Source organism: Clinocottus analis, unplaced genomic scaffold (genome assembly GCF_023055335.1).
Source record: "Clinocottus analis isolate CAN_PGR_092001 unplaced genomic scaffold, fCliAna1.0.p SCAF_66, whole genome shotgun sequence".
Taxonomy (NCBI): domain Eukaryota; kingdom Metazoa; phylum Chordata; class Actinopteri; order Perciformes; family Cottidae; genus Clinocottus; species Clinocottus analis.
Window position 1 is genome coordinate 17,903 of NW_027176225.1, and position 11,928 is coordinate 29,830.

An 11,928-nucleotide genomic window follows, 5' to 3' on the forward strand; every position below is an offset into this window, starting at 1 on the left:
GACTCCTCTGGTTGTATAGAAGTCTATGCTTCATGTGTTGAAGCTGCATTCTCTCTCCTGACCACCAGGGGGCGACTCCTCTGCTTGTATAGAAGTCTATGCTTCATGTGTTGAAGCTGCATTCTCTCTCCTGACCACCAGGGGGCGACTCCTCTGGTTGTATAGAAGTCTATGCTTCATGTGTTGAAGCTGCATTCTCTCTCCTGACCACCAGGGGGCGACTCCTCTGGTTGTATAGAAGTCTATGCTTCATGTGTTGAAGCTGCATTCTCTCTCCTGACCACCAGGGGGCGACTCCTCTGGTTGTATAGAAGTCCATATAAATGTATTCCCTCAGTAAACATTGAAGTCTTCTTCAGTACACACTAAATGACACTAAAAGGTGTGACGTCATAACGAGTGGTGAGGTTGAAACCAACTGAACTTCATATTATTATTTCCAGAGTTGCCTTCGAGTCTCAGCCGAGGGCAGCACTCTCACGCTGGAGGTGGCGTCATCACGTCATCACGTGACCTCAGTGAACATAAACAGCCGTCACATGACTCGCGGCTTCATTCCTCCAACATGGCCGCCGTGTCGCCGCCGCTGGCCGCGCTGTCGCTGCTCCTCTGCGGGGTTTGGAGCTTCCCTCTCGGCCAAGAACCCGCGCGGACCTGCGGGTACGAGGTGCGTTCACGTGTCCGCCGCGCTGCGCGTTTGTTTCAGTTGTTTTCGAGACAGTTTAGCCGTAAAGAGAGAGTTTTAAAAGCTACTTTCAGTTCCTCATCTTTCCTCTGTCTTTTTTGTTTTCAATTTGTGTGAGAAACTATCAACTAAACAGATATTAATTTATTCTTTTCTTTCTAAATAATATTGATCTTTGTACTTTGTGCCTTCCCTTTTTAAAAGAGTAGTAGTCCATTGCTCTGTAGATGTGTCCTTAGTGTGTGTGTGTGTGTGTGTGTGTGTGTGTGTGTGTGTGTAGTCCTGTCATGCCACCAAGCCCAACCTGCTGAACGTCCATCTGGTTCCTCACACACACGACGACGTCGGCTGGCTCAAGACTGTGGACCAGTACTACTATGGAGGTACACACACACACACACACACACACACACAAGGAAGTACACGCACATGGAAACAGACAGACAGACACACACACACACACACAGAAACACACAAAGACACACAAAGAGGAAGTACATGCACGCGGAAACAGACAGATACACACACACACACGCACACACACATAGGAATAAGTTAAATAAAGTTATGAACAGTTTAAATGTTTACAGGACTGTAAGAGTTTATAGTTTTAGTGCTCGTTCGCTTCAGCATCACATGGTTGTTTTTTTGTGTGTGTGTGTGTTTGTGTCAGCAGAGGTCATCGGCCTGTGGACTGTGTCACGTGTGTGTTGACATTTGCATGAACGCAAACTTTCATCCACCATTTTCATCCTGTTATGAAGCATCGTGAACACTTGAGAGGAATGAGAATTTGCAGTTTCTCACTTTTTTGTTGTTGTTTTTCTATGAAAATGTGGTTTAACATCATGTAATTTTCTTGAAGTCGTTTAAATGAGGTATAAAGTTGCATAAATGTGGTAAAGTCATGTCATTCCATTGGTCAGAATGTGTAAAAACCCTGTAGATTATAATTTAGCACGTCCCTGGCGCACTGGAGAGCGTTTTTGTTTGTTTGTTCAGTACGTGAACGCCACTAGAGCGACGCCCTTTCTGCCCTCGCAGACCGTAACGACATCCAGCACGCCGGCGTGCAGTACATCCTGGACTCGGTGGTGGACCAGCTGCTGAAGAACCCCGACCGGAGGTTCATCTACGTGGAGACGGCCTTCTTCTACCGCTGGTGGAGACGGCAGAGCCCCGGCATGCAGCGGACGGTCAAACAGCTGGTGGACGAAGGTACGTTCACACTGGCTTCAAGACCAGAACCGGAACCTCACTGACTCCGCCCACTTCCTGCTCCTCCCTCCTGCAGGCCGTCTGGAGTTTGTGAACGGCGGCTGGTGCATGAGCGACGAGGCCACCACCCACTACAGCGCCGTCATCGACCAGATGACCATGGGCCTGCGGTTCCTCAACGACACCTTCGGGTCTTGCGGACGTCCCCGCGTCGCCTGGCACATCGACCCCTTCGGCCACGCCCGTGAACACGCCTCCATGTTTGCTCAGGTTAACACACAAGCATAGACTTCTATACAACCAGAGGAGTCGCCCCCTGGTGGTCAGGAGAGAGAATGCAGCTTTAAGACATGAAGCATAGACTTCTATACAACCAGAGGAGTCGGTTTCGTCTCTGAGCGTTCCCTGCGTGTGTTTTCCTCAGATGGGCTACGACGGCTTCTTCTTCGGCCGTGTGGACTACCAGGACCGGGCTCGCAGGAGGGTTGCGCGGGAGCAGGAGCTCCTGTGGAGGGCTTCTAGCAGCCTGACCCCGCCCACGGCCGACCTCTTCACCGGTAGACAAAGCTTCCAAACGCACCGACGCCGCTTCCCTTCCTGTTCACTTTTAGTTGTGGTTGTTGTGATTTTGGTTGCACCACCGCCGGGTCTTCCTCCTCCACCCGACAGGGATCCTCCCCAACGGGTACAACCCCCCCGAGGGCTTCTGCTGGGACCAGTCCTGTGACGACCCGCCCATCAGGGACGACCCGGAGCTGGAGGACTACAACGTCGACGACGTGGTGACGCGCTTCCTCGCCATCGCCAACAGTCAGGTAAGAGAGACACACACACACACACACACACACACACACACACACACACACACACACACACACACACACCTTGTAGTGGAGTGTGGACTTAAGACAAGCACTTAACAAACACACACAACAGGTTGTGTAAGTTCCATCACAGAGCCCGTAGAGTTTAAATTTAAATTAAAAAATGTCACACTATGTTTTTTTTGTTGTTTTTTTTAGTCATAGTATGTAATATATTATTTTTCATTAAAAAAATGTTGTCAAAAAAAGTCATATCATATCTCTTTTTTTTTTTTTTTTTTTAAAGAAATCATGTTTTTTTTGTGTTTTTTTTTTGTTTTTGTTTTTTTTAAGTTAGTGTCAAAAAATTTTTTTAAAAGTATCGTAAAAAAAGTCATGACTATTTTTTTCTGACGTCTCAGAAAAAACTCACAAAAAAAGTCATATCTTTTTTTAAAATCACATTTGTCATAAAGTTTTTTTTTTTTTAAATGTCAGTGTCAAAAAATCAAAAAGTGATATATATCATATAAAAAATCTTGTTACAAAAATACAAAAAGTCATCATAAAAAAGATGTCATAAAAGAATGTTAAAAAAGTCATGTCATAAAAAAATTCAAAAGTAATATATCATTAAAAAAAGTTGTGACTATTTTTTTCTGACATTTTAGAAAAAAGTCTGAAAAATAGAAAAAAGGTTAAAAAAAAGTCATACAATTTATATAAAAAAATTTTTAAAAAAAAACAGAACTTGATGTGAAGCCCAAGTTAAAGAAACAATGAATCCTGAACGAGTAAAAAACAAACTGCCACTCGGTTTCTTGTAGCTAAAGAAATCAATAAGACTGATTATCAGTAATCAATAACCGTCGGCCTCTCAGGCGAAGGTGTACAGGACCGACCACATCGTCATGACCATGGGCTCAGACTTCCAGTACGAGAACGCCAACCTGTGGTACAAGAACCTGGACAAGCTGATCCGCTACGTCAACGCGCGGCAGGCCAACGGCAGCCGGGTCAACGCGCTGTACTCCACGCCGTCCTGCTACCTGCAGGAGCTGCACAGAGCCAACCTCACCTGGTGGGTGGAGCCCGGGGCAGGGGGAGGGGCTTCGACGACAGCGGGTGTCACCGTCCTTTTCTTTATTTTTCACCCGCAGGGCGTTGAAGACGGACGATTTCTTCCCCTACGCGGACGACGCCCACGACTTCTGGACCGGCTACTTCACCAGCCGGCCGGCGCTGAAGCGCTACGAGAGGATCAGCAACGGCAACCTGCAGGTAGCTGCAGGCGCACGGGGCGTTCAGGGACTCCACCTGAACCCCGGAGAAGTTCCTTCTTCCTCCATACACACACACTCGGGATACATCTTTAAGTGTTCCAGCTCAGCCAATAACTTCTAGATGTCATTCACGTCACTGGTAATTCGTCTGGTGGCCCAGAAACTGAAGGCTTGTGAAGATTTTATGTTTTTTAAGTTTTTTTTAAACTTTAACATTCTTTGTTTTGGTAAAGAATTATAATAAAAGGAATAATATTTATCACCGGAGAAGTCTGGTTAGAAGCGGCCCGCTACTACCGTCAGTGGTTGTCCCCGCTGTAGCCAGCTAGCGCTGCTGCTAACCCCCCATTGTAGACAGCTAGCGCTGCTGCTAGCCCCCCATTGTAGACAGCTAGCGCTGCTGCTAGCCCCCCATTGCAGACAGATAGCGCTGCTGCTAGCTTCCTATTGTAGACAGCTAGCTGTAGCTAGCTGGCTACAGCTGGCTACAGCGGGGAGCTAGCGAGGTCAACCACCAACATGGTAGTGGCTTATTACACAACTTTTACGGTATATTAAATATTAAAAGGTAGTTGTTGTTTTAGGTTCTGTGAATTTAACATGAAAGTTAATTTCGTGCAGTTAGCGTGAGAATATTTAAACCTTTATACTGTCGAATTACTATGGAAGCCCATTCCCGCCACAAAAAAAAAAAATTAGGACCAGGAAAAAAATAAAAAATAAAAAATTAGAACCAAAAAAAAAAATGTTTAAAAAAATTAGGACCAAAAGAAAGAAATTTTTTTTTTCTTCTTTTGGGCCTAAATTTTTTTTTTTTTTTTTTTTTTGGTCCTAATTTTTTTTTTTTTGCGTGGCGGGAATGGGCTTCCATAAATTACAGTGAAATATGTCATAAAATATTATTTTAAACTCATAGTATGTCATGAAAGATAAAGAATAGAAATGTTGCTGACCAACAGATAATGACACGCTTTGTTGTTCACCGCTGTATTATTCTCTTATTCTCATTAATCTTAATGTACAATTCATACATTTTTCAGGGGTTTTTTTTGTGTTTTTTTTTTTGCGTCTCACTTTGAGACGAATGTCGTTTTGTTTCCAGCTGCTGAGGACGTCCGTCGACAGGGTTCATCCTCTGGGGACAACACGTGTCTGAACTATGACGTCATTCTGAAACTTTGATTACTTACAGACTTGTAACCAGCTGGAGGTCCTCGGTGGTCCGATCTCCAGGAACGGACCCTTTGGAAAAGGAGACAGCCAGACCCTGAGTGAGATCGAGTTATTATTGTTATTATTGTTATTATTATTATTATTATTATTATTATTATTATTATTATTAACCCTCTGAACCCCTTAACATAATAGCAGAAGGTTGTAATGAATGGCTGCCGGTCGTGTTCCTTCAGAGAAGGCGATGGCCGTGGCTCAGCACCACGACGCCGTGTCGGGCACAGAGAAGCAGCACGTCGCCAACGACTACGCCAGGAGGCTGGCCGCCGGCTGGCAGCGCTGCCAGGTGCACCGAGCCAGATGTTCTGATCCCATCTCTCTGGGTTCTGACCCTTCTGATCTCTCTGGGTTCTGACCCTTCTGATCTCTCTGGGTTCTGACCCTTCTGATCTCTCTGGGTTCTGACCCTTCTGATCTCTCTGGGTTCTGACCCTTCTGATGTCTTTGGTTCTAACCCCCCCACCCCCGTGTATCCTCTCAGGTTCTGGTCAGCAACAGCATTGCCGCTCTGAGCAACTCGTCCGCTGAGCGGATCTTCTGTGACAACCTGAACATCAGCGTGTGTCCTCTCACGGAGTCCAGCAGAAAGGTGAGGCAGAATATCTGGACATCCTGGTCAGTACTGGTATTGAACAATTATTAATCTCTCTCTCTCTCTCTCTCTCTCTCTCTCTCTCTCTCTCTCTCTCTCTCAGTTCTCGGTCAATGTGTACAACCCTCTCGCTCGCCCCGTCACCTGGCCGGTCAGACTGCCGGTGAATGGAACGTCGTACCAAGTCTCAGATGCTGAAGGCCGATCGGTGGACTGTCAGGTGTGTGTGTGTCTGTGTGTGTGTCTGTGTGTGTGTCTGCAGTTGCTAGCCGCCTGATGAAGACGATGCTAATTAGCCTCCAATCTAAAGACCCTTTTATGTGTTAATGAGTGGATGAAGCAGCTTTTCACGGCGTCTAATTGCCTTTTTATTTCTATTTCTGGAAAAACCTACGGAAGCCCTGAGGAGCCAGTGAGGGGAAATAAATATTCTGGTGGTGCGTTTCCTGAGTCTGATCCAAGTAGTTTCTCTCCTGCTTGTATCTAATCTTCTTTAATGTATGTGTTACTTCATTACCTGAGGGGTAATAAATTAAACGCTGTCATAAATAGGACTTAAAGCCTTCACGTCAGTTTTAACTCGTCCATGCTCTTTAAACACAACGTGTGTATTGTGTTTATTTTATTTCCACCTGTATGAAAAACAAAAAAATTAAGGGAAAACTCTTCAGTTCAGACTTCAGGATCACCAGAATTCATATTTTCTTCATTTATTTTTCTCTCTGGGCTTCAGTTAAACACTATTTATGAGTAAATGTTCATAGTTAGCATTATGACGCCGTAGCGTCATTAAACATCTCAAGCTAACGCCTCCAGTGATAAATCCTGTCCTGTGAGACTTGAATGAAATATAAAAACAAGCTTCAGGCTCACCAACCTGAAGGTCCTGGTCCATAATAACCTGTCGTCGGCGCCTGTGGGTAACGTGTGCCCTGCGCTCGGGGCTGCAGGTCGTGGCGGCGTCGGCGGAGACGCGGGCGCTGAGGAGGAACCGCGGCTTCGCCATCAACGAGCTGGTGTTCCAGGCGGCGGCTCCCCCGCTGGGCTTCACCACCTACTCCGTGTCCCTGCTGCAGGACGGGCCGCCGGCCGCCGCCGTGCGGCGCCGCGCGCCCGCCGCCATCCAGAACAAGGTCAGCCCGCTGCATCATGGGAAAATGGGGAGCGTCAGTTTTTTTAACAGGCAGGAAAGCAGAGGTCACGTGTTCGAGACCCACGATGATCTACGATTATTATGAATTATCTAATTGTAAATTCATGTCAGCTGTTATGAATTCAACATGAAGAGACTCAAGAAAAACAAGTTTTAATGCCTTAAATCATGAAAAATGAAACTTATTTTTACAAAAATGTGAGAAATAAAATAATTTGCATTCCAATTAACAATTATGTAAAAAAAAGAAAATATTGAGACTCCATGATCTGTTTATTATTGATTATTGCATAATGTTTTTACAGAATCCGTTTAAGAAGTAAAAGTTTTATTTTAGGTGAGATTTTAAATGAGAATAAACTGTAAGCCTGGCCACGCGTGATGTGTTCGAGGACCGTGGGAAAGTAAAGAATCCAACAGTTATCTCTGTTTTCATGACCTAGAAAAATGTTTATTTTTTATTTGTGTGTGTGTGTGTGTGATGTGCGTGCTACAGTTCCTGCGAGCGACCTTTGACCCCGCCACCGGCCTCCTGAGCAGCCTCAGCAACCTGGAGACCAAACAGACCATCAAGCTGACGCAGAACTTCTACTGGCAGGCGTCGCTCTTCCTCTACTACATCAATATTTATATATTTACGTTGTTGCGTGTGTTTTATTTGTTTTATCTCTCGTGTGCTGCAGGTACAACGCCAGCGACGGCAACAACTCTCACAGCGACCAGCCGTCGGGCGCCTACATCTTCAGACCCAACTCGTCCACGCCGTTCCTCGTCAGCCGGACGGCCGAGACGGAGATCATCCAGGTCCAGATCACGAGACCCCGACTGACTTTAATGTCTCTTTTCTGATTCTTAAATCCAACAACTGGCACCAGTTTGTGTAGAAAGATCCTGTTGACCCGTAACGGCAAATACTCTGTAGAAGTCTTTACATTCACGTGTTTTTAAATACTTAAATTACATTTTTTAATTCTGTCACCCTTCTGGCTCCTCCCCCTTCTGGCTCCTCCTGACTCCTCCCCCATTTGGCTCCTCCCCCCTCTGGCTCCTCCCCCCTCTAACTCCTCCCCCCTCTGGCTCCTCCCCTGGCTCCCTCCAGACCGCGGTGCTGCAGGAGGTGAGGCAGCGGTTCTCTCCCTGGGTCTCTCAGGTGGTCCGTCTCCATGCCGACAGCAGAGCTCTGGAGCTGGAGTGGACCGTCGGGCCGCTGCCCTTCAGGTGAGTCACCTGACGGAGGAAAGGACGTCTGGTACCCGGTGGAACGTGTGATCGGACGTCGAGGGTGTTCCTCTGGCCTCTGAGTGGTTGTTTTTAAAGTCACATGATCAGTGTTGAGACCGATAGGAGAGCTAGTAACGTTAGCATCACCGCTAACGGAGAACCAACAGGAGAGCTAGTAACGTTAGCAGCAGCGCTAACTGAGAACCAACAGGAGAGCTAGTAACGTTAGCAGCACCGCTAACTGAGAACCAACAGGAGAGCTAGTAACGTTAGCAGCACCGCTAACTGAGAACCAACAGGAGAGCTAGTAACGTTAGCAGCACCGCTAACGGAGAACCAACAGGTTCCATTCGGTCTCATGGCTGAAGGTACATGATAACGTTCTCATGATGCGTTCAGGTGTAATCTAGTAAAATGTAGTGCTGGTGGTGAACTACAATATATTTGAGATGAATTATGACGTTTGACTCATTCGCTCATCGTTTCTCTCTCCAGCGACGACCTCGGGAAGGAGGTCATCACTCGTTTGGACACCAGCATCAACACCGCTGAATATTTCTACACCGACTCAAACGGCAGAGAAATCCTGCAGAGAAGGTACGAGTTTAAGATGATTCATAAACATACGAGTTCAAGATGATTCATAAACATACGAGTTTAAGATGATTCATAAACATACGAGTTTAAGATGATTCATAAACATACGAGTTTAAGATGATTCATAAACATACGAGTTTAAGATGATTCATAAACATCGCGGCTGATTTTAACTCGCGTGCCAACAGACGTAGCGTAGCATAGCATAGCGTAGCGTAACGTTTGCTCTCCGTCCTGAAGGAAGGACTTCCGGCCCACATGGACGCTCCGGCAGTCGGAGCCCATCGCTGGAAACTATTACCCCGTCAACTCCCGCGCCTTCATCAAGGTGCGTTCAGGAGCGCCGCCCTGCTGGAGGGAGGGGGAATATGATTATTGCACAAGCAACCACTTAGAAAAACTAATATTTGCACCTGTTTTACGGATGATCATACTGCGTTTTTGTGATATTGTTGATTTACTTGAGAGGCCAAGTGGGGGAAAACTATTCTAAATAGTTCCTTCAAAGAATCTTAATTATTTTTTCCCAGTTAACACTTTATATGTAGCTTGTGTTTATAGTCGTAGAAGTTAAATACTAAAATGATATTAAATGCTTTAAGTCATATGTAGACCACGTTGTACCGGTGCACTTGAGCCTCTTGTGGCCAAGAGGAGTATTACCTGTATTTTGGTTCAGACTTTTCTTCTCATTGGCCCCTCAGGGCTTCCGTAGAATTCTATATAATTTATTACAATAAAAGAGGTCGCTGGTCATCTGATGGTTTCTGTGTTTCAGGACGACGAGGACCAGCTGACGGTGGTGACGGACAGATCACAAGGAGGAGGAAGCATCCACAACGGCTCTCTGGAGATCATGGTGACACACACACACACACATAGACACACACACACACACACACAGAGGCAGACACACACTCACACTCTCACCCCTACACCCTCCCTCCTTCAGCTGCACCGCCGGCTGCTCTACGACGACGTGAGGGGCGTGGCCGAGCCGCTGAACGAGTCGTCGGCCATCTTCCCCGATGGGCTGGTGGTGCGCGGCCGCCTCCTCCTCTCTCTGCAGCGGCCGGCCGCCGCGGCCGACGCCCACCGCCCCCTGGGGCAGCGCGAGGTACTGCAGCCCACGCTGACGTTCACCGACGGGGCGCCGGCGCCCGGCGCCCGCCTGGAGGTAAGCGAGGGAGGGAGGGAGGGAGGGAGGGATGGAGAGGTTAACGATGACTTGACTCTGGAGGGAAGGACCATCTGTCCCTCTGTGTGCTCAGTTCTCGGCGCTGCAGGCCGCGCTGCCCCCTGCTGTCCACCTGCTCACGCTGCAGCAGTGGGACGATGGCGCCGTGCTGCTGAGGCTGGAGCACCAGTTCCAGAGCCGGGAGAGCAAAGTCCACTCCCGGCCCGTCACCGTCCACCTGCAGGTCAGATTACCCACAATGCTCAGGAACATGTGTTGTAATGGTAACGTACACAGATAGTGTTATTAAGTGTTATTAAAGGTGTAATAACCTGCCCAAGACATGAATATTAGCTCTGAAAGTCTGAGTTAGTGATGTTAATAAATGTATTTATTTACTTGCCTGATTTATATTTATTTACTGTCAAGTTAAATTCAATAAAACAAGGAAATAAAAGTAAGATGAAGTCGTTTTGATGGCTGTGTAGAAGCTGTTTTCCACTCTGGAGGTGCTGGGCGCCTCTGAACTGAACCTGTCGGCCAATCAGTGGAAAGACGAGATGACGCGTTTTCATTGGACGCCACAGACGGGTACGTGACATTTTAAAAGTTGGGACTTCTATACAACCAGAGGAGTCGCCCCCTGGTGGTCAGGAGAGAGAATGCAGCTTTAACACATGAAGCATAGACTTCTATACAACCAGAGGATTCGCCCCTGGTGGTCAGGAGAGAGAATGCAGCTTTAACACATGAAGCGTAGACTTCTATACAACCAGAGGATTCGCCCCTGGTGGTCAGGAGAGAGAATGCAGCTTTAACACATGAAGCGTAGACTTCTATACAACCAGAGGAGTCGCCCCCTGGTGGTCAGGAGAGAGAATGCAGCTTTCACACATGAAGCATAGACTTCTATACAACCAGAGGAGTCGCCCCCTGGTGGTCAGGAGAGAGAATGCAGCTTTAACACATGAAGCATAGACTTCTATACAACCAGAGGAGTCGCCCCCTGGTGGTCAGGAGAGAGAATGCAGCTTTAACACATGAAGCATAGACTTCTATACAACCAGAGGAGTCGCCCCCTGGTGGTCAGGAGAGAGAATGCAGCTTTAACACATGAAGCATAGACTTCTATACAACCAGAGGAGTCGCCCCCTGGTGGTCAGGAGTGAGAATGCAGCTTAGTCGTAGTAGTGAACTTCGTGGTGTGTTAGTGACTCAGCGAGACTCTTTTGAAAGGAGGAATATTAATTGGCTGTTGGTAAGTTTCATTAAAGGTACGCTGCGTCTCTTTCTCCCCAGGCGAGAAGCCCCTGCTGAAGCGGGCCGGAGACCCCTCGGCGTGGGAGGTGACCTTGAGGCCGATGGAGATCCGAACCTTCCTGCTGAAGGTCGAGCTCAGATAGCCGAGCGCTCGGCGACGCGACACCGACCTCCATCTTCTTTTGGCCGCTCGCTGCGTTGTGATTGGACGTCGGGGCGCTTTCTCCAGAGACTCTAATCGTTCCAGGTTTCCTGCTTTTTGAAAGGAAGCGTTGGTTCTGGATCTGCTGCCTTCACAGAACACACACCTGAGAATCACAAGAATCCTTACAGACGTTTACTGCCAACTGTGAGTGTAAAGTTCTAAAACTGATCAAGCAGCTAATAATTAAAGTCTTTATCTCACCTTGTGTCATTTCAATGCTTTGCATCAATCAAAAGCACCTTTTAATTCAAGTAAAGTTCATATTTACCACTCAGGGACCAGTAAAGAGGATTTCTTTGGGGTGAATCTGGCTCATATCATGCTGGATGTTCATATTTATGATCACAAAATGCTATAAAATTGATTCTTTTGGAAATGTACATTTTATTCCCAAGAAGATTCTGAAGAAAATCACAATATATATAGTATTAGAACTCATTTGGGGTTCATACAACACCCACATGGTGCGCACATTTATAAATGACAGTTTATTAACAGCTT

At 46.9% G+C, this 11,928-nt stretch overlaps 1 protein-coding gene across 1 annotated transcript; it reads left to right on the forward strand.

Annotated features, from left to right (window-relative positions):
* The first annotated feature begins 544 nt into the window (after window positions 1-544).
* man2b1 (mannosidase, alpha, class 2B, member 1) lies at window positions 545-11,627 on the forward strand. The gene is made up of 23 exons (XM_068604243.1): window positions 545-667; window positions 966-1,068; window positions 1,730-1,903; window positions 1,980-2,173; window positions 2,328-2,460; window positions 2,573-2,718; window positions 3,588-3,787; window positions 3,867-3,987; window positions 5,182-5,260; window positions 5,399-5,508; window positions 5,704-5,811; window positions 5,918-6,034; window positions 6,765-6,947; window positions 7,464-7,561; window positions 7,651-7,771; window positions 8,067-8,185; window positions 8,684-8,785; window positions 9,026-9,113; window positions 9,564-9,644; window positions 9,738-9,962; window positions 10,057-10,206; window positions 10,451-10,553; window positions 11,262-11,627. The coding sequence occupies exons 1-23, from the start codon at window positions 566-568 to the stop codon at window positions 11,363-11,365; spliced, it is 2,961 nt and encodes a 986-aa protein (XP_068460344.1). The 5' UTR covers window positions 545-565; the 3' UTR covers window positions 11,366-11,627.
* Window positions 11,628-11,928: the final 301 nt, after the last annotated feature.

Coding starts and splice junctions, on each gene's coding strand:
- man2b1 (XM_068604243.1), top strand. CDS start 566: ATGGCCGCCGTGTCGCCGCCGCTGGCCGCGCTGTCGCTGCTCCTCTGC. Junction 2,174..2,327: donor ACGCCTCCATGTTTGCTCAG/GTTAACACACAA, acceptor TGTTTTCCTCAG/ATGGGCTACGACGGCTTCTT. Junction 3,988..5,181: donor TCAGCAACGGCAACCTGCAG/GTAGCTGCAGGC, acceptor GATTACTTACAG/ACTTGTAACCAGCTGGAGGT.